The sequence below is a fragment of the Botrytis sinoallii genome (assembly GCF_014898435.1).
Source record: "Botrytis sinoallii strain Bc 23 chromosome Unknown BSIN_015, whole genome shotgun sequence".
Lineage (NCBI taxonomy): Eukaryota > Fungi > Ascomycota > Leotiomycetes > Helotiales > Sclerotiniaceae > Botrytis > Botrytis sinoallii.
The window spans coordinates 127,889-149,858 of record NW_024066042.1 but is presented as its reverse complement, the minus strand read 5'-3'; the positions used below and the strand labels follow the sequence as shown (position 1 = coordinate 149,858).

General features: G+C 42.9%; 6 protein-coding genes across 6 annotated transcripts; 4 read left to right on the top strand and 2 right to left on the bottom strand.

Annotated features, from left to right (window-relative positions):
- Positions 1–2,334: 2,334 nt before the first annotated feature.
- On the top strand, positions 2,335–2,975 carry EAF02_008095 (uncharacterized protein; the record flags this gene model as incomplete). Its single annotated transcript, XM_038904143.1, has 2 exons — positions 2,335–2,631; positions 2,679–2,975. The coding sequence occupies 2 exons, from the start codon at positions 2,335–2,337 to the stop codon at positions 2,973–2,975; spliced, it is 594 nt and encodes a 197-aa protein (XP_038755865.1).
- Positions 2,976–3,023: 48 nt separating this feature from the next.
- On the top strand, positions 3,024–3,306 carry EAF02_008094 (uncharacterized protein; the record flags this gene model as incomplete). The annotated part of the gene is made up of 2 exons (XM_038904142.1): positions 3,024–3,117; positions 3,140–3,306. The coding sequence occupies 2 exons, from the start codon at positions 3,024–3,026 to the stop codon at positions 3,304–3,306; spliced, it is 261 nt and encodes an 86-aa protein (XP_038755864.1).
- A 13-nt stretch (positions 3,307–3,319) lies between these two features.
- Positions 3,320–3,835, top strand: EAF02_008093 (uncharacterized protein; the record flags this gene model as incomplete). Its single annotated transcript, XM_038904141.1, has 2 exons — positions 3,320–3,635; positions 3,696–3,835. The coding sequence occupies 2 exons, from the start codon at positions 3,320–3,322 to the stop codon at positions 3,833–3,835; spliced, it is 456 nt and encodes a 151-aa protein (XP_038755863.1).
- A 5,155-nt stretch (positions 3,836–8,990) lies between these two features.
- On the top strand, positions 8,991–12,291 carry EAF02_008092 (uncharacterized protein; the record flags this gene model as incomplete). The annotated part of the gene is made up of 4 exons (XM_038904140.1): positions 8,991–9,015; positions 9,339–10,141; positions 10,229–10,570; positions 10,645–12,291. 4 exons carry the CDS (start codon positions 8,991–8,993, stop codon positions 12,289–12,291), a joined length of 2,817 nt encoding a protein of 938 aa, XP_038755862.1.
- Positions 12,292–13,523: 1,232 nt separating this feature from the next.
- EAF02_008091 (uncharacterized protein) lies at positions 13,524–18,562 on the bottom strand. The gene is made up of 4 exons (XM_038904139.1): positions 17,946–18,562; positions 14,527–17,888; positions 14,124–14,476; positions 13,524–14,024 (listed from the first exon to the last, which is right to left on the bottom strand). The coding sequence occupies exons 1-4, from the start codon at positions 18,414–18,416 to the stop codon at positions 13,774–13,776; spliced, it is 4,437 nt and encodes a 1,478-aa protein (XP_038755861.1). The 5' UTR covers positions 18,417–18,562; the 3' UTR covers positions 13,524–13,773.
- A 739-nt stretch (positions 18,563–19,301) lies between these two features.
- On the bottom strand, positions 19,302–21,970 carry EAF02_008090 (uncharacterized protein). The gene is made up of 2 exons (XM_038904138.1): positions 21,366–21,970; positions 19,302–21,011 (listed from the first exon to the last, which is right to left on the bottom strand). Exons 1-2 carry the CDS (start codon positions 21,621–21,623, stop codon positions 19,593–19,595), a joined length of 1,677 nt encoding a protein of 558 aa, XP_038755860.1. The 5' UTR covers positions 21,624–21,970; the 3' UTR covers positions 19,302–19,592.

Sequence of the window (21,970 nt, the reverse complement as noted above, 5' to 3'; positions counted from 1 at the left end):
GCATAAAATGCGGGGGGTGATGGGGGGTTGAATGGGAGGTTGGAGAGGAATGGAGAGGGAGGGGGAATTGGAGGGCGGATGGAAGTGAGAGATTGGGATGAGATGGGTATGAGATGGGTATGAGATGGAAAATTGTGAGTAAGTTTAATTTTAGTGTGTAGATTGGAGAGGATTTTCTGGGGTATGTGTTTGGTTGGTTGGTAGGTGGATTGATTTGTTTTTTTGGGGAGGGGGGTGGTGGATGGGATCGGGGGAGGGGAGAGGAGAGAGAGGGAGAGAAGAAACTGGTGGGATGGGATGGGTTGGAATGGATTGAGATCGTGAATTGTGCGAGGGGGGTGTACGGTTTATCCAAGAGGGAAGTATAAGATACAAACGCGAAGTGTGGTAGATCTATTATTAACGACTGTAAGAATATTTATATGAAAGCATGAGAAAATGAATAAAAGAACAAATGAAGAATCGCAACTAGAAACCTCAGCAGATGACAAGAATGCAGGTCTGTATACATACAAATACTAATACTAAATATCCTTCCAGACTTCCTTTACAAGAACTTGCATCTCATATCTTCAACGCGATAACGTCTTCACTCAACACTGTTAGATTCCTACCTATCTATACAATATCTAGATGGGTAAGATCTTACATATAGATAAATATCAAAGTTGGAACTTGATGTGTTAGCTGAAAGATATACACAGCGTTCTGATGAAGAGCTTTCTACCCTTTTCATCGTGGTTACAAGGCCATCCATACTTTCTGAATCTTTTAGCAATAGCAAAAACCTGGTGGTGAACTCTTCAACTGTACTGTTCTGTTTCTCTTTCTGATATTTATTTTGCTCCGTAGAAGTAACTTGTACTCTGATCTATTGGATCTCGGAAATAGTTTCATCGCGTGAGATGTCGAGAGTGATGCAAATTCTCAATCTTTGTTACAGAAAGAAAACAATCTTCTTCCCTTGAGCTAGGTACTTTGAGAAAACTGGCTGGAACTACTGGGTTGTATTGTTGGACGAGGTGAGGGTTTGGTGTAGTAACTGTGTGGTCTGAAAAGTATCAGAACTATATAGCATTTTGAGAGGCGAAAGCACATACATGTATATTTCGTGGAATGCTGAGTCTCAGAGAACTTCTAGAGCTGTGGTACTCTTGGGATATTGAGAGACATTATTCGATGTCATGGCGAATGTTTACTTTCGAGGAGAAAGTTGATGTTGTCTTTAATGCTTTATACATCTCTCGAAGGGATATTGCATTATGTTCTTCCTTGACCTCCTCAATCCTCACTTCCTCAGCCCATTCAGTTCTCACAATGCAGAACCGAACCCCATTCCGAGAGATAACACAAATGATCCAAAGTTCCTGACATACCTAAGTATATAGAAAACTCTGAATACCGCGTAGCATAACTTCACTCCCATCACATTATCTTGCTATTCATCCAGCCGTCCCATCTTCCTCATAACTTACACCAACAGTCTCCTCTCATCATTCTTCAACTCATCTATTGCCCGACCCATAACATTCTCCTCACCACATTAAATTATACTGCCACCACTTTCAACTAAAAAAACCAATCAGTCCTAACTTCAAACTCAAATCCAAACCCCTAGCTCTCACTTCTCCTCTTCCATTTCTTAAACTCTTCCCACCCGACAACACCACAACACCTAACAATATAATACCATTCAAGAATCAAGCCTCATCTATAACCCATCCCACCCGATACAAGAAAATATAGACTTTCCTCCCTCCAATCCCGGTCTCAGTCCCAGTCCCAGTAACCCCCCCCCCCAATAAACGCCAAGAACCTTAATTTTCCTCTCCTCTTACCACAACCCCCCCCCTGTTTATTCAGTCGAAAAAACACATGTGAGGGAATCCAAATCTCACGAGAATAAACAAAAGAGGTTCTCTCTGAGAAATCTGATCGTTATCTTAGAAGTACCTAGGTAAGCGTTACCTTCAGCTTCCGATGACGATTCTGATCAGCCAGCCTGCACATTTTTCATTTCATGACAGTATCTGAAGACCCAAGACACGAACATTGAAGTGAGTATGTAAAACGAACACTCTGAAACGAAAGTATATAGACTACCTCGAGACTCGCACATTCCCTCCAACAATCTCCCTCAAAACCCCACAACGATCAAAACCATCACCACTAGATGAACAGCTTCTAAATAAGCATAACAAACAAACCGCTCCCCATCTCCATCATCAAAGCAATTGGCTTTCCTATTTCCTCTCCCGCTACCAATCCAAAGAACAATCCAAAGAACCATCCTCCAAAACACCTTCTTCAATCTCCTACGATCTATCACTAGTAATGGCCAACATAGTCAGCAACGAAGCTCTCCAAATCGCATCTCAAATCTCCGCCTTCCAAGCTCCCGTCGACGCCGCTCAAGAAGAACTGAACACCCTCTCAACCGCCAAACGCAGTCTCGAAATGTCCCGCACAGAACTAATGAATCTCGACATCGGCACCAGCAAAATCAGCCACTCAATCGAGGAACTCGACTCCCGCATCGATTCGAAAACGCCGCGTCCGAATACGCAGAGGAAAAAACTAAACTCCAAAGAGAAGATCCAGCCGCTTCGCGCACAAATCAAAAGCGTGCATGTGAATATGGAAAATCCAGTAGATGAGGTCAAAACGCAAATCAAAAGCATGCCGTTGGCTTCCGATTCGATAAACATGGATGTCCGGAATTTACCAATGATACGAATAGTCAAGAGTGGAAATCGCTGGCGAGTAATGTCTCCGCATATGTATCGGCCACGATGAAATGGCTTGGCAACGATGTTGCGGCGCAGATGAATCGAGCTGCTGCAAATCAGATTAGTGATCAAGTATCCAAACATAGTACTTCGGGTACTCTTGTGATTTCCGTTTCTTGTACGCATAAGAATGCATCCGTTCTAACTCCCTTCGCGCTTAATGTCGACAGAGCAATTAAAGTCTAGAATCGTCTTTTTAAAGGCGAAAAGATTGTCCCGACTAGCACAAGCAATATGTTGCAACTTGCTCAACAGGACGAATCCAATTCTCCCGATGCTAAGAAATTCAGCATCATTTCAGGAACGTCGTTTGGATCCAGTTTCATGGGTACGGTGCATATCTTGAATAGTACAAGCACGATGGCCGGCCAGTGACAAGATAAACAGCGTGGTGAAATCGCTTCAACAACAAATGGATCTTGCCAAGTTCTACGAAGGTCAAGCTGGCGGGTTTGTTTGGCGCAAACTCGTTTATGGCAAACAGCGTCAAAAGTCTGCTCAGTTCCCAGAATATTGATTCTCGCGTGACCATGATCTGCATGGGAGCTATTCCCTCTATGGTGTCCAACGGCGTCAAACCGGGTGTTGAAAAATTTGCCAAATTCGATCCTCAATCAAGTCTTGACGGACGAGCAGCCCTACAAAACGCTACCCAAGCCAATAAAGGCACAGTTTCGCAGGCGGCAGAGGCAGCGCGCACAGGTGCCCAAATGATGTCCATGAAAGCCAGCGACGTTAAATCCTCCCTCTCGGCTCTGGCAGAGATAGATGATGGTTCGAATACGATTATCGATATCAATTATATGATGACTGCACTTGAAGATTATCTCAAGAAAGCTGCAGAAGGTACTTCAGGTGTCCCGATCAATTACTAGTTGAAAGATATTTCAAAGAGTATGCTTGCAGAAATGTGGGTGGCTAAATACTATCCTGGAAAGTATATGGCTATTTCATATGATGATGTAGCTCCATCATCGGAACCTCCGGGTGCTTCGGCGACCGGAGGAAGCTCCGCCGAACAGACTGCTGCTCCAGCGGCGGAATAGCTTCATGAAAGTTAAGATTGTTCTACAGTCAAAAAATCGGGTTGGATATTTCGGTATGATATCAAAGATATATGCAATGTTTTAAGTACATAGAAACGATAGAAATAATTTAGCAATTTAATCCATCATCAATGATTACAAAGATTGATTTCCGTTCTGTTTACAAACATCCACTCAAGGTCCATCGGTGATATCTCACAAGCTTGAATTATAAGTAATCTGAGTTCCAAAGTAGAAAAAGAAAAACAATTTGGAAACAGTTTAGCAACTCTCCCTACATCCAGTTTCCACTTTTGAAGAATGACAAGGCGCTCTCTTGATATCTAGTATGTGCATTAGTATAGTGTAGTCAAAGGATCCACTTAGTGTCGATTCTACTTATTGATCAATCCTTAGGAAAATAAAAACAAAGGTGGGCTGACAATAAGAAATGTTGAGCATAAAAGACTGTGATAATTCACTTTTTAGTTTTGATTGGATCAGGTGGAATGGTGAAATGGGTAAGGGTTTGGAAAGAGGGCTTGCTTGATATAATTTTCTTGGATTCTGGTTTGAAGGTTATAGAAGAGCCAGTAAAGAATGGAAGGATAAACAAGCTAGTGTGTAATCATCTAATTTTTATGAATAAATGAGTTCATAATGTCATTTCGTTCGCATAGATTTTCGTTGAATGGTCACTCCAGAGATTGAAAATACATTGTTAACCCTCAACTAGAGAGAAAGGTTCATACTCTCATAATTTGCCAAGTCATTGATGGAGCCTCTTGGAATCACAGTCAAAAGATCCCTCAGCAGTACAGTCTGGGGGAAAAAAGAGCTCAAATATCCAAGCAAACAATGCTTTGCCTCAAGAAAGACAACTCATGTGTACGTTTTTGTATGCAGCTTAGTTAATTTGGCAGAGACTCCCATTCAGACTTCAGCCAATTCTTGTTCTGTCCCAGTGAAAATAAAGGCAACCTGCCTTGGTATCCTTATCGATGTAGTTGATCTGAATCCATAATTTAGAGAAACTAAGGTAGGTGATAATTGACATGGTAATGATACGTCATCACTTGCTAAAGTGATGTTCATGATTGGACGTGAAATGAATGGAACCATCTCTGCCCTATGATGTGTGAAACTTTCCACAGCTACCTGAAACATTGTGTGAGAATCATCTGTGGAAATCATAGTCCATGGAGTAGTATGAGGCTGCTTTGGCACATGATTGATGCCGGGTTATTGCAGGTGCCTACATTCTGGTTCAAGAGCCCGATAGACGGCTGGCTGCATGGCCTAGATGGAGAAGTATCGTATGTCCAGATAAGATGAGTTGTACAAATGATGGGCGATCATCGGAGGGCTGAGAAACAGATGTTGAGAGGGCAGATATTTGTGTAAGCCCTATGGTGGAAGTACAAACACAAGGTGGGTTCGTTTGATATGTAGTGAATCTTCTGCTTAAGTTCTTACAGCATATAAGCATGGCCACAAAGAGGAGGATTTGCTGTTGTGCCAGCTGACAAAATGAAAAGTAGTGATGAGAGAAGAGCAAAGAATAAAACCGCTACTTTGAGAGAAACATGGCACTGAAACAATTCTTGATTAAAGCAAGCTGTTGATTCGGTGACCTCCGAAGTAGCGTCGAGTAAAGCTCTCCTCGGAAGATTTTTCATCTTGAACAACACAACGTCCGTTCCGTTCCATGGAATACTCGAGCCAAAATGCAGATTATGCACCAATTGATATTGTACAGTATCCGGCGCAAGGCGACATGACTGCTGCTAATGAGAGGGGCAAGGATGCATTTATCAATTCAGAAAGAATGTACGAGCCAGACATTGGAGGCCCCAAAAACCCACATATTGAAATACTTCGTAATCTTGATGATAGTCAAAATGTGAGATGTCAAACTGCCATGAGACATGGATACATATTAGGAAACGATTGATAACCGTAGGCTGATTGAACGGACAGAAAAATGCACACACAAATCAATAGAGAGCTGACAAGGCAAGAAAGAACGAACGATTGAATCCAATCCAACGGATGGCATATGGATGAGAGCATTCCCAAGAGACGTTGTACAGGAGGAGCGGTGGAAGCTGGACGTTGAGCTCGAGGTTATTTCAAGAGGCACATTATCGTAAAGTGGAAGCTGCAAATCCAACCATGCCAAGACATCGTTTTGTACCACCTTTCACACCTTCATGGATCATTTTTGTCCCTTTCAGCTGTCAATATAGTCGGATGTAATGATTGGATAAAATGACGATTTGATGGAAAGTCTCCATTAATAAATGGATTTCATTGGTTTTTGACTATCAAAAATTATAATTAGAACGAACTAACTAATTGTCTAATTAAGCACGGTAATTAATTAGAACGACCTACCTACCTACCTTCCTATCTATCTAAGTGTTAAACATCTATGTACAGTATTTGAAAACCTGTCACCAAATCTAATCTTCCGCCCTTCTCTTTGCTCTTATCAGCAATTACCTACCTAGCTAGGCAGAGGAAAGCTCATACCCAGCTCAAGTGTACCAGGTATCTTGAGACATCTCTTACCCAAATCAATAGTAGGTCGTCCGAGCTGCAATTTGTGCATACATATGGACGGTATCCGGTATGGGGTTGGTGGAGAATGATCCGCGAGGCAAGGGATACAAAAAGAGGATGCACTCAACTCCAGTCTCACTATGTGATCAATGACCGGCAAACATCCCTCTCAACGAAGTTATCTCGTCCTTATATACCTAGAGGACTAATAATACTTTCAATCGTATTGACAGAAAAAGCTTGAATCAGGGAAATGGAGAAGAAACAATAGATGATCGGAGGACCACGAAATTTAAGGTTTTATGCCGATTCTAATCTGATGCTGACGCTGATGCGAATGCTAATGATATATTGCCGTCTCGACTCCCAAATGAAGAAGTCACGATGATATGGCATCCTTCCTTTTATCGACCATAAGAATCGCAAAGTAAACAAAAACCAAGTCTCTACATTGGTGTTCTCGGCGTTATTCATGAAATACATGCAGAAAGAATGAAGTCTTACTTGCTCGAAAGTTCTTAATCATCCATCATATGCATATCGCTCTTGTGCTCGTTTGCTTCTTTCCATTTCCCCTTCATCAACCTTTCATCAACTTCTCATACCCTCGAAATTCTAGAGTCTTCTACTTTCACACATTCGTTTCGATATCCAAACCCTCTCTATTTACATTGAATCCCATCGAGAAGAACATCATCTCTGTACTCAATATATTGATACATCGAGACTTTGACGTTCAATTCGACTTCAGATCCATCGTTTCATAGAATACCCTTCGAACCCACTGACGAGTACTTGTACCATCTTGTATGCACAACATTTCCATAACCCCACGTTACTCAGAATCACCCCTCAGAGTTCTTCCCACATTACACTGCCGGTACTAAATACATTATGCAGCAATAAATAGCAGTCGGCAAACTCTCCAAGAACCCAAGTAGCACTGCAGTCAAATTCTCGACTTAGGAAGCAAACGCCGTCACATAAGATTTGACTCTTGGAACTTCCAAAAAAGCATTATACTGTTCCATTTTGCTTATTCCAAGATAAGAATCAGGGACCTGCATTTTTCATGCATTTAACTCAGCAATATTGGAATAGGATCTGATCGATATTCGCACTGGAAATCGATCTCTTGTCTAGATACTTGAAGCATCACGATTCTTGCTCGGAGCCTTATCAAAATTGTTGGAGCCTTTCCGCATTTCCTAAACCGATATTAAGGAGAGATAAATCTTCATTCTTTATAGGCCATTGTGTCAAATGGTTAGATTGACTTGACTTGTGGTCCGAGAAATTTAGCGCATCTAGAAGTCTTTGCTCTCTTTCTCCAAGGGTGAGTGGGGAAAGTTGTAAATCCACGAATTTTGAAATTCAACACAATCAACTGGATGGATTGGATTGACTTGGTGCTTTAAGTGAAGATTGAATCATTCGTCAACAAAATCGTCAACAAGCTCGGCCTTGAAGATTCTCCGAGCCGAGTTGTTCTCCTACTCTTCAGACGGGAACTCCACTATAGCAACCCTGCTTATTGTTTGTTTCAACTTGAAGATTTCACAAAATACTTCTCAAAGGAACTATGATTTGAAAGATTGTTGACAAAGTATTCTTCAAGGAAGCACATCCACTCATAGTAAGTATTTCTTGAAGTGTTCATACTCTCTCTTCATCATACAGATGAGATTGAATATCCTCCCGTCTTGATCATTATCTCTTTTATGAGTTTTTTAGAGAAAAGGCAAATAAACATCGCATTCATTCTCTCTTCTGTCTTTGGGGGATACATCCCATTACAGCATGCCCAAAATTATTGCTAACATAATTTCAGACTATCGTTCCTTGACTTGATCACCAAACCTAATCTACATCCTCTTTCAGTCAGCTCGAACCAAGAGTAATTCACTGCCGATGAACGCATCCTAATAAATAAAGAGTTTGAGCAAAAGGTAAGCCATCTATGAAATATTCCAATAGGAACATTCCGAGATTCACTTTCTCTCCCCACCACCCACCTTAGCGTCGAACTCCTCACTCCTCTTCTTCAACAATTTGATTTCCTCAATTTCAAACTTTGATCTTTCTCTCCTCAACACACAACTATTTTACAGCTTATGAGAAGCAACTGTTAATTTGATCAGATCCTTCGTCATAGCATGGAATGATGCTATAAGTTCATGCATTGCAATATTACACCATAATTTTGTACAATTCTCTTGAAGTTGTCAAGTCAAAGCTGCTCGAGAATCCCTCAAGCTGCGCCTTGTTTTAAGAAGTTAAAACTGTGAGTCTTATTTCATTATAACTGCTAACTGCGGTCATCCTTTCAGAAACTAACAAGTATGAATGAGAAGTATTCTTGATACTAATCTCTTTGATTTACTTTAGTAGACCTCTTACAATCTGCCACCTTTGACACAATCAAGTCTCCAACACCTTCCTACGAATTTCTGCAAAAACAATAAGACTCAGAGCCACTGTAAGTTACATACCAAATGAAACATACTCTTGCCACCTGGTATCTGCAGCATATCTGTTGTCACTTGACAAGATAGCTAACAATCTGCAGATTCACCACTCACAGCAAAAGTTCATTTGAAATTCGGCCAAGATGTTAGGAGTTGGACCCATGACATGTAAGTTTATTGTGTCATTAAATTATGTTTTTGGCACCTATAGTCGCTTGATTTATGGCTCTGCTTAGCATTCAGTCATAAATATTACTTCCCTTTCCACATTTCTGATCATCATCGTTACCCGAGCACCGCAACCCGAACACCGCAATACTCTCACCATCATTCCCCGAGCACTAACACTCTCAAATTCCATCCTCGAGCACAACCTCACCATAGACCTGTCAATATTCTCTTATCAAAATCACTTGATTTCCACGCTTTATTATCCTCTCACTGTTCTCTGAAAATATTCCCTAGACGTGTTCGAATTTTAACTCAAACAGACCAAGCAACACCAAAACCAAAGAAGCCGAAGTCGCATGCAAGAGGTGCAACAATACCCGGAGCTTCAACACAGAATTCTATACCTACCCCATCGACACCCGGCTCATCATCAAGTGTCTTCAGTGGATATGTCAATGCACAAGTTCACCAATCTTCTCAGACTCCTCCACTACCATCAACCCCATCACTGCAAACAGCAGGCTCATTCGACAGCAGTAACTTTCACACTGGCGTCAGCGATGCTTCCACAAGTACAAAGAAATCTGGTGGTTTCTTTCGACTTTTTAAGAAAGACTCAAGATCTGATGGCGCAAGAAGTATTGAGGATCTTCCCGGTCGAGGAAAGACCTTGTATAGTCGTAGTGAAGATCGTTCTCAATCTGGGGCAGACGCCGAGCCATTCGACCCAATGGATGAAATGGGTGTCTTGCCAACACCAGATTTCATTCGTCCTCTACCAGGCCAAAAACTCATTCCTCGAAGAGAGCCAAATGCACTTTATAAAGCGACATTGAGCCCACTTGCAAATACACAAATTGGAAGAGCCAGGGCTAGGGCTGCGGCCAGACTGACTGAGTCGATTTCTGAGGTATCAGAGTCTGATTGGCAAACTACTAATGCTGGTGATGAGGAAGAGTCAGCAAGAGCTGATTCATCATCTTTCTATGATGAAACTTCTCGTGAATCCAATGTGATGAACAACCTTGAAGAGCAATATGCATATGTAGCCATAGCATCAGCACCAACTGGTGATGATGCTGCTATTGCTGAATGGATCAACTACATCAAGTCATACTCTAGCGTAAGTAATCACTCTCACTTTTCTAATTTGTGAATTATTGAGTGCTCCCCTCCACATCCTATTTGGATCGAGCTAATCTATTTGTAGGGTTCTTTCAATATCTCAAAGCCCCCAGCTCCACCCCCACGTAACGCGAGATTTGATTTTCTGCCAGCCATATATCCACATGACGAAGAAACGAGAATTGCAAAGCACTGTACCATAAATGTGCCCTGGACTCCGGAATTAGGTGGAAAGACTATTGCTCTGATGGAAGCAGCAGCAAAGAGATTTCGCCTCAATAGTGCTTCTGTCAGTATTTTTGATGAACGTCATGAGATATTGAAAGTTGAAGTTGGGTACAATCTCATGACGCTGGAGCGCACCACAAGCATTTCAGCTCATGCTCTCTATTCAGAGGACGTCTTCGTCGTCTTGGACACACATCAGGTTTGTTGCTCTGCTTGCTGTTACATGTTAACCTTAATGCTAATGTTGGTTTAGGATTGGCGTTTTGCGAGAAGCCCTTGGGTTACTGGTCCACCTCACATCCGATTTTTGCTGGAGCACCTCTGATCTCAGATTCTGGTGAAATCATTGGGGTCTTTTCAATTTTCAGCAAAAACCCTAGAAATGAGTTCGCTCGAGGGGACCGAAAAGAGCTAGCTGAATTTGCAGCTCTTTCTGTCAAGGATATCTGTTTACATAGTGAACGTATGTCTGACTCAGATTTGCGTCGTTCTCCTGTTGTTTCATCAAGAAGGGATACAAAAATGAATTTGCTTCCAAATCCACTTCAACTTCAGAGGCAAATGTCTCCTCTGGTCACTCAGCCTGCTTACTTTCCCATGGGACTTCAATTTCAACACCCAAATCTTTTGGCGAAGCAAACAGATTCCTTAAGAGAGGGAGAGGATGTTTCTGGGAACGTGTCTCCTGAATCCTCGATTCGTGATTCTGAAATACTTTATATGGCCGCTCCAGGACATTACCGAAGCATTTCTGTGGAGTCCGCGTTTCCTACCCAGAATTTGCCAGAGGCTTTCCGCCAGTATCTGACCCCTCCCCGACCTCAAAATCTCCCAGCTTCGGAGGATCCTGATAGCCGTCCTTATTCTACAAGCGACCTGACATCAATGGATATGCCGCGAAACAACACTCCAAATGACACTTTCAACGACACTTTCAATGACACTTTCAATTCTGAAGATAGTTACAGTCACCAATTTGACCTTGATGGACCAGCGACTCCCAAGCAACCGAAGTTTGTCTTCCCAAATACAATCTATCGTAACCTTGGTCCATCAACCAGCGGAGTCTCCTTGAATAATAGCTTTGGTCGTTTGTATATGGAGAATGATAGCATGGTAGGAAGTACTTATCAACAGGAGCTATCAGAACCAGAACCTGCAACGCCAAGCACCTTGCTCTCCAGACCATTTTCATCAATGAGTTCAACCTCAATTGGAACCACTCTTTCCAGCAGGATTGGTGGACCTAATCAAGGCGATGAGGTTACTCCTCCCAACGCTCCTTGGTCAAATATGGCAGAAGCAGTTTTCTCATGCGCCTTCAATGGCAGTAAATTTGGTTTTGATCAAGTATATGCTGTTCAAGTTGATTGTCCGTATCCCGGTATGTCGGATAGAGATCTTTTGGGACCGAATGGTCTTAAATTGAAAATCTTGGCATCTTATGGTCTACCTTGCGGCTATGAGTCTGAGCTTAACAACAATTTACCTTTGAAAGCAGCTTTCTTGAAAGGCTTGCGCACCAATGAGTTACGCTACACCTGGACTCCAGACGAGGCACCACAAACTCAAGAAGAGGGAGCTCAGTTAAAGTTCGGTATTTTAATGCCACTTTGCCCCGTCCACCAGACCAGATCTCGTGATCATGGTATTGTGTACGCCATGTTTAGGAAGGCGAATGCGTCGTCTCATAACAATCTTCAGCCAACTGAGGTGGATACACATGCATTAGACTGTGCAGCTACTTCAATGACAGTTATTCTCTTTAATCTTGATATTACAGATGTAGAAACTCAATTGCTTGCAAAGCAGAAGGCGCCAAGAAAGGGTACCCCAACAATTATTGGTGCTACTGAAGTTGGCCAGATCTACTATAGTAGACGCTCAACTTCAAATTACAGCAAGCATTCCTCTTTTTGATCTGGTCAATCTCCTGAGAAATGCTTCAGGCATCAAGAGAAACTTGTTTACGTTGAATCTGATCTTCATTGATTGGCCACTCGGTGTTTACAATGTTCAAAGCATCGTTGGCTCACTTTTCAGCCGGGTTTTCGATAAAAAGTTACTCAAATTTCGACTTCACATATTTTCAAATGGACATCAAATATACGGTCTTTTTCTGCAAATGCATACAATTTCTTTTACTGATTTTCCTTTGTTAAAAAGACTACTATTGAGTTGTGAGGATCCACGACGGCGTTGTTGTTTACATGGAAGGATAGGCAATTCTGAGGAAAAGGGCAATTTGATGATTTGATTGGCAAGTAAATCGAATTTTACCACCTCTGAACAAAGCCAAATCTCAATAGAGTGAAGAAAAAAGGGTGGGGATGAACCAAAAAGATACCAAGGTCGGCGTTGTGGGAAGTGAATGAAGGAGTGGATGGGAATTTAAATATGGTACCTATGACAGGCTTCTAGGCAAATGATGTGGCGGTAATTACAGGTATGGCGGAACTTGACAAAAAGCAGCTACAAAGGTCTCGAAAATGGTTGGCAATCTCTGTAGAGGATTCCAGATTTGCTGATCTCTTTACTTTATTTTACATCTCCATTGCTTGATATGGATTGATGCATGCATGGAATCTCGTAGTCGGATCGGTCATCTGCCGTTGTCATTTACTGAGCATGTTTTTCGTGTTGAAGCTGATGAATGGCAGTCATTGGTGGATATGTGTTGCATGTGGATTGATATATGACATGGTGGATGAGTGGGCTATTTGCCAGTTATTAGGTAGATAAGACAGAATCACCGGGCATGAAAAGTTAATTTATTTAAAATGAACGCACGAATGAGCGAATGAATGAATGATTGTGAACTTCAATGTGCCATGCTGTGCTATAGAATGAGAGTTAGATATCTTCGCTTTGCTTTCCTCCTCGATCATTTTCTTTTCCTGCCCTGCCCTGCCCTGCCCTGCCATCTTATTATCACGTAGACTTCATTCAACAAAGCCAAAAATGAATAACACCAAACTCATGTTAAAGAAGCAGTGCAATGTAATACAATGCAACAATACAACACAAATTTCATAATCCTCGTTTTTCATCGCTATGCATTCGTTCCCTCGCTCGTTCGCGTTCATAATATACAAAGTCTTCCTCCCTCCCTCCCTCCCTCCCTCCCTCCCTTTCTTTCTTTCTTCCTTTTAGCTTCCTTCCTTCCATCCGTCCATCTCCATTTCTCTCCTTGCACATTCATATGAATTCCAATCGTCTAAAATACCCAATTCCAATTCCTACTCCTATGCCTATATCTAACTCATACAATTCCTTTTCTCCCCCTTCCTCCCTTGCAAGATCCCCCCTGAGCTTCCTTCAAATCCCCATCTTACAAAACTAACAATACTACCATTCGATTCTCCGCTCCCTTTTCCTTCCACGCACCTCCTCTCAAAAAAACTAAACCTCCTCATCGCTATCTTCCCCGAGCAACTCCCCCTCATCCTCATCCACAACCGCATAATCTCCCCTGCCTCTCGCAAAACTGTCTCTAGTCGTGAATCTCCTATTCGGCACATTTCTCCCCAAAGCCCCCGAAGCTGAGCGCCATAGTGACGATGCAAGGAGTGGGATTGCTTGGGCGATTGCTACTGCTGCTGCTACGGCCATGACTGGGTATTTAATGTATGGAGCTTCGTCATTGAATGATGCTGTGAGGTGTGTTAGTAGGAAATTCTCAGGCAAAATTGGGGAAGAGGGATGAGAAAAGTAAGGGGAGGGAGGTGAAGGAGGGAGAGATAGAAACATACCTTGTTCACCCAACCTAATCTGACCGAATTTACCAGTCCAGTTTCTCCAAACCCAAGTACCAACCGCAGCCGCAATACCAATAGGAATCATAACCGCAAAGAAGATGGCCCAACCTGAAGCTGCATGTTTCCTATTGAATTCATCTTCATGACCCGCGCAAGAATGTGCTTCATCACTAATATCCATTTCTCTACCACCTTGGCATGTTGTGAGGGGAAGACGACGGTATCCTGTAGGTTTAAAGTATTCCACGACGCTTTCATCGATGCGACAGATTTCGGAATGGTCTGGTGGTGAGTAACCTTTAACGAGGACACATGATCCATCGCCTTGGCGCTCGTAGTTAAGATCACTGATTCTGTGTTAGTTTTTGTAAATTTAATATCAAAAAATAGAACTTACCACTCAAAATCTCGCCTAGTACAACTGCAATTCCTGGCGATATTATGAAGCGAAGGAATTAACCTTCCATTATAACATTCGGCATCAGTTCTCTTTCGATGGTATTGCGAGACATGTCCAAAGAGACAGTCATCATTTTGCAGAGGATGTTTTGGTTGCCAAAGATAATAATCTCCACCTTCAACGTCCTTCTCATCAAGATCACACTGTCTATCTCTCAAACCCGAGAAATCAAGATTGATAGCTGTGAGGGCACCATCGACCGTACCCCAAAGGAGAAAATTTCGAGCGTTGTCACTTGGAACCGTAGTGAGATCCTCAACCTTCATTTCCGCATCGGAGAATTTGTAAGGAATCCAAGTATCTCCCTCATCTAGAGAATAGTGAACTTCATTAACCGATGCGCGTTCTTTCACGATGACGATGATTGAGCCTTGATCTCCAAACCTCCACATGTAAGGTCCCTTTTTGACCCACTTCCAGTTTATGCCAGCATCCGTGGAAATGAAGGTGTCGGCATCTTTGTAATCTGTGAGGAATTCACCAACATTTCCAACGCCCATCATCAAACCAATTGCCGATTGAGAAGAGAATGTATGGCTTTTATCAACTCTCTCGGTATAACTATGAAGATTCAATGAGCACTTTTCCTCTGAACCACTGCATCCCCACTTCTTTCCATCTGGACCTTGTGCAGGAGCTTTTATTGGAGCCCATTCTGCACCATCATTGTGGGTGATCATGGTCTTGAGCTTCTTATTCTCCTTCTTGTAGTTCTTCGATTCTGCATTTGCAACAACGTTGACCATGGCAACTCCTTCGATTCCGAACATCTTCTCGAAGTCCACATAACCAGCGCTGTCTCTATCCACAGCATTCAAACTTAGAACGTATGAAGTACCGTTAGAATTACTCTTAATGATGGTTCCAAATTCCTTGCCCTTCTCATTGTTCGTTGTAACATGAAGAAAAACAGAATGAGTAGAGCTATCAAGCACAGTGTAACCAACTTGATGATCCATCTTGAAACCATGAGGGAACTTGGCATCGGCAAAGTTGACCGCATCAAAACTTGCATCGACTTTCAAAGTTTGGTGCTCATTATCTTTTGTTGCAACAACAATGAACTCGGACATTGTAGCGAAATCAAATACGTTGGTGAAATGCACTTTAGCCGGCTCACTAAAGAAGTCCGTACTCGAGACAAGCTGCCACGGATTGTTAGCGTCGTTGTTTTCACGTTCTTTGACTTCGCAATAAATCAATTTATCATCACGTTGTTGGTTTGCGGCTTCTTTGATGAACTCGCACTTTCGGACATATCGCTGGAGCGTTTTCCAGGTGCTATCTCCTCGGTCTTGGGTGAGTGAAGCTACGGTGTGACAGTTACCAGGACCATCGCACTTCTCACCCATCCATATAAACCAGTCCTTGTTTCTAGGGTGGAAGTTCATTGCGAGAGCTTCACGACTTGGTGGATGGGGAGCTTTGAAGCTTCTGATATTCTCTCCACGATCGACAGAGTAAAATACAGTTTCGGTCTTTGTCAAGAAGAATACAACATCATTAAAGTACTGATTGGCGTAAATTCGAACGATTTTCTCATCTTTCAAGATTTGCTTCCACGTTTTTCCATGATCGTGAGTGAGCCAGACTGTTTCCTGGTCGGTTTGTAATACGATTGTTTCGTCCACTTGGGTGCTAACGCCAGTTCTCTCAAGGTATTGTTTATCCAGAAATGCTTGGCCCTTGAATTTGAAATCAGTCGAGTTTCCTTTACCCGAAGCAGGAGGCGCTGCGGAAGTCGAGCATTTGTGTTCGACTAAATCGTCCTTCTGCTTGCCACTGTCTCGCTTACAAGTATTTCCTGGAATTAGACGCCACCCGGAAGATCCTTTAAATGTGTCATCGGGACCAAATGCTTTGCATTGACCTTCCGGAACGATCAAAGCACCTTTTTGTATGCATTCCTTAAGATCATCACTTCTGATAAAGTTATAATCGCACTCGAAATCGGCGTCTGTACAAGCGCAATCGTCTGTTTGAACAACCGGGTCTTTGAATTCTTGTTTCATGAAGCAATCTGCGTCGGCTTTGCGGCGCATATAATATTGGGTGTGGCCCATAAGACAAGCTGGTTTACCGTCATCATCCAGCCTTGCGTACCACTTTTCCAAATCATCATCCTTTTTGCATTGTCTTTCATGCATTTCGTCAAAGTTAAGTGCAATCATATAGAAAGTCTGCTTCTTGTCCGACTCATCCACCCCAATCATGAGGAATTTAAGACTTGTTGAATCGGAGGTTGTGACCAATTGTAGCGGGCGGATTTTACCCTTGAGTTCGAGTTCCTTCCAATCTTTGCCGTGGTTTAGTGAGTACTTAACCACCTTTGTATTACCATCATGTACAGCCACAAGAACAGATCCCTGATCTCCAAATTCGTACTTGTGTGGTCCGTCGAGGGCATGATGCCAAGTAACTCCCGCATCATCAGATACATAAAGGTTAGATTTATCCCATTCCCCCAAGTAGTCTCCTGTATTACCATTTCCCATTACCAAACCTGGAGCCGGACTAGAGAAGACCCGACCAGAATTGTCCAACTCTGTGACGGAATGGAGGTGAAGATCTTTGTCTTTGACCTTGAGAGGTTGCCAAGTTCGTCCATCATCAAAACTGATTTTGGACTTCTTCTTCTTCACTTCCATGAAACTTTTCTCGACCTTTTCAAAGTTATCAACCACGTTAACCATTACAATTCCCTGCACTCCAGCCATCTTCTCGAAATCAACCAAGCCACCCATATCTCGATTTGTGTGCTCGATGTTCCGAGTGAAATACGTTCCGTTCGAATTACTGGTGAACATGACCCCCATAGCATTGAGTGGGCGCGTGTTCAAAACATCGATTTGGATACTGTAATTAGTTCCTTCCAAGATGGTATATGCCTCCTGGGTCAATTTATGGTCGTGTGGAAATTCGGCTCGGTGCCATTTAATGGCATCATCAGACACATATAATGCCATCTCGTCAGTGCGGTCAGCACCCGCGGCTGTGATCAAGAACTTCTTCTGGGGTGCGATTTCAACAATTCCCTTGACCGTTCGACCTGGTTCCAGTTCGGGCTCAAATTCTTGTATATCTTCGCCGTCTGAAGCAAAGAAATCATCAGAGACAACGAGTCGGTAGTCTGACCTCCATACAGAATATCTGCCTTTAGCCACACAGAGAATCCTGTCTTTGTCAAGGTCCTTCTGGCCAGTTGTAAACTCCGGTGACGAGACTGCCCAGCGGCAGCCCACAGTATCGGAACGTAGGAACTTGGTAGTTTCGTCAAATCCGTTAGTAGTGTACATAGACTGTTGTAAAAATAGTTAGCATTTAAATCGCCCAGCAGGAATTACCACTCCTCTTACCAACTCTTCGCAGAAAATGCCCGTACAATCCATTGCATTGAAGATAATCCTATTCGGATCTTTTGCATGATAACTCAGCGCCGGTCTGAATACACTAGCTTGATTGTCCGTATAGAATTCCTCCCAGTGCTCTCCTCTGTCATTGGTTGCCCAATGACTCTTCCCCGACGTTATGATATATGCCCTTTTCGAATCGAATGGATGCATCGAAATCTCCAACATTTTGCCTTCAGGAACGGCGGTGATTTTCTTCCACGTCTCTCCTGCATCCACTGATCTGTAAACAACCGCATCGTCTCTATCCTCATACAGTAACACGTCGGAATCGTCGAAGTACTGCAGATTGTGTGGGACATTTTTTAACTTGGCATAACTAACTCCAGGAGCATCTTTCTTTGCCCACGCGCTAGTATAGAGAAGTGTTGATATTAGGAGGCACCGCCATCCTGTCTCCGAGCTCCGTAGCCTCATCTTCGCGGGTTGGTTGTGATACCGGAGCGCATGAAGCTTCGATAAGGATCACCAAGTGGCGACTCGACGATGGTAGTGATAGTTTAGATGTTGTTACTTTTGGTAGAATCGATAATGGAAAGGGTTTGAAGAAGCAAAGATTGTAAATGGATTGCGTGTCTTTTGGAAACAATGATGATGATAGTGAGCCTAGGTAGGTACAGCTACTCGTTTCAGGGCACTTTTGCGCCACACTTGTGCCTCACAACTCGGACCTATCAATGATAACCTCGAGCAAGCAAGAGCACTCAGATCCCACGCCAAACCCAGCACTTTCCGCGCTTGAATGTTGGATTGACTCGATTGGTTATTGGTTGGGGGTTAAAATCTATTTCTGGTATGATGAATTAATTTCTGTGGAGATGGAGATGGAGAAGGAGCAGGAGGAGCAGAGGGAGAACAGAGGACAGAGACAGGACGGAGAACATTCATTGATTCTTCAACTCAAATTTGTATGTTGATAACCTTGGAAATCCTCTCAACACTTATTATTCACGGTATCAATATCAGGCAACTCTCTTATATTCACTTCATTATCTGGCGTCGACCATCACTGCGGAATAGGAATGGAATGATGACGGTTGCCGTGAACGTCTACGATATAGGAAGGAATGTTCTTTGTCAAGCACAAAATTGACCAACCATCAGTCACATCACAGCAGCGGCTAATACTAATGATTCCTTCTTTGCCTCTTTGCCTCTTTGCCTCTTTGCCGCTATGACGGTGTGATCGATGGTATTATAAATTGTTTACTTCCTCCCACAAGTCAAAGCACAATTCAATTTTCATCAGCGAATGGATCTTTGCTGTACCCATTTCGAACATTATGTCGACTTCAAACTTGATCGACAATCCAACTGATGGGTGAGGTGAAGAAGGCGAATTGCATGGCACATACACAAACATTCGCATCATTCCAAACGATACAATCTTTCAATTCAAGACTTTTGTTCTCAATTATTGATTTAAAATCCCTGGTATCCATTCAATCGCTATGCAAAACCAGCCTGCCATGCACGCGAGCCTCCAACAAAAGAGAGGTAAATACAAAGCAAACGCTTCTTTAAAGATACAAGCTCGCCCGCTAAATAAATCCATCTGCAAAGATTCCTTTTTCTTTTGTTCTAGATACCATATCACGAAGTCTTTCGCTGACTCTTCACCCTCTTCCAAAACCTTTTTACCACCCCATTTTCCTTCTCGACCGGTGGTCCCCAACCATCCGCTCCACCCATAGGTCCCCGTGGATACCTATGATTCTCTAGATCCTCCATTACAAGCGGCTCCTTCGATTGCCATCCATATATTGCGCTCTCATCTCTCAGATCCTGCCGTGTAAGCGTCATTCTTAACGTAGGTTCTCGATTTCCTGCCATAACTTGTGTATAAGGGTCTTGTTGTTTGCTAGGTAGTTTATTGGGCCCAGATTGAAAATCCGCAAGAGGCTTGCCAGTATAATAAAATGGAGATCGCTGTAGTGGATATCCGCTTTCATATTCCAGGGGTGTTATGGGTGCTTCAGAATCAGCCATCGATTTGTCGTCTTCGAATAGTGAAGCAGTATCGTCATTAAAGAATGAATGTTCAAATGCTGGACTCGATGCCTTCCGCCTCAACATATCTCTCGACGAACGTTTCGATATTAATCTTGAGGGTTTATTTTCCTTCTCTGATGCACCCATCGCTGCATCCATGGATGGAAATCCAAACTCGATTATCTCATCGAATTTTTGCGGTGACGCTAAGTATACTCTTAGCTTTAGTCGTGCTTCCGGGTCTTGGTAATAGGTGGCATTAGGGTCTATCGACGAGAGCGATGAATTAACTTTGTGTTTTGCGGCATGCCTTGGTCCTGTTATTGATGTAGCCGAACGGGAATGTGTGCTGAAGGCAGGTGATGTGGGATTTGGAGATTTGGGTGTGATTGAAGATATCGAGCTTCGCCCGAAAGGAAGCTTTGAAATCGACATTTGTCGTCGAAATGATGGCTTCCGGTCGCTTTTTAGAGAAGGAAATATTGAAGCATGATAATCATCCAAATGAAGATCTAACTTAGACTCATCGTCGATCCATTGGAAACTGTCAAGAAACGTATCGGCCATACTAGACATCGAGGCTCTCCTTCGAGTCCCGCTAGTTTTTCCACTGAAAACAGAACCTCTAACGCTTGGAGATAATACCGGTGGATCTGACGCCATGCGACGAGATCGTCTTCGTATTATGAGATTTTCGTCCGCCGCATCCAATATAACTGCTTCACGTATCCTGCTTGCTAATAATGCTTGTTCTTCGCTCGAGAATTGTTTTCTTTTGATTGTCTCCGGAAATGTTTCGTAATTGCATAAAAACCAAGATCTATCATTACTATTGGATATTGAATGTTCCCTCTTCTTTTTTAATCGTCTCGAAGGTCTGCGTCGGGGCTCGAGCTCTGAAATCTTCAAGCCACGTCGGTCGGCAATAGAAGTTCTACGGGTATTCTGTGTGGGAAGATCATTGAGGGCATTTGACCTCGAGCTTTGTGCGAATCGAAGACGCTCCAGAGTTGAGAAATACTGCGAAAGGGCCCGGTTAGCACCCATCTTTTAATAATAATACCGTCGACAACCGCATGAGAAGAATTGCAAAACCACCGTCTCTTGTACCTGCATATAAATGTGTTCATAGCGTTTGCTGATCCCGCCGCCAGTATGAATTGGAAGGATCTAGCGTAGATTCACGCGGGAAGACACCACTAAATGTACTAATGAGAGACCTAACTTTCGACGGCGTCTCGTTGGCACGGGCTAAACTACATCTCTTTACTTTTTTCAATAGCTCAACCCTGAAATACGAAATGAAACCCCCAACCTTGTTTTTTAAATTGTGATGACCGTGGTAACGTATAACAGCGAAAGTGATATATATACCTTTCGTTTTAGAGCGGGTGGAAGAGCATGAAACTCTTCATGAGTTGTAAAGTATTCCCCGCACAATGCCATTTCCTTGTGATTCCTGCGATATAGACTTGACGATGGAAGAGCCGGTGAAGATTCGGGACGAATATCGAAAGACGGTTTCGAAAGAGCAGTCGGTGAGAAGATATTCGAAGTCGAATTGTGTGATGGAGCTGGGAGAGAGTAGATGGGAGTGATTTTCAAGTTTCGTTCCTTCATATTGGACACCATGACTGAATATCAAGTCCAGAAGGATTCAGAAGATGGTAAGACTGGAGTGGCTCTTTCAGATTTGTTGTCTCCAACTAATGCATCATGCAACACGATCCGAACGAATCTCCTTACGACGGGACTCCAGATATAAAGGCTATTGGGTTCTTCCCGCCTATGGTGTGTGCAACCCCGGACCTGAATCGACCAGGTAGCTCAAAAGTTTGGTACGGTATGGGTATGGTTCTATGGATCTTATGGATCGATATGGGCATAGAAAAGTAAGGTAACTCGATTTCGTTATGACTTACTTGGCATATGAGATGACGAACAGACGAACAGTCGAATCGAACAAATTATATTGCACA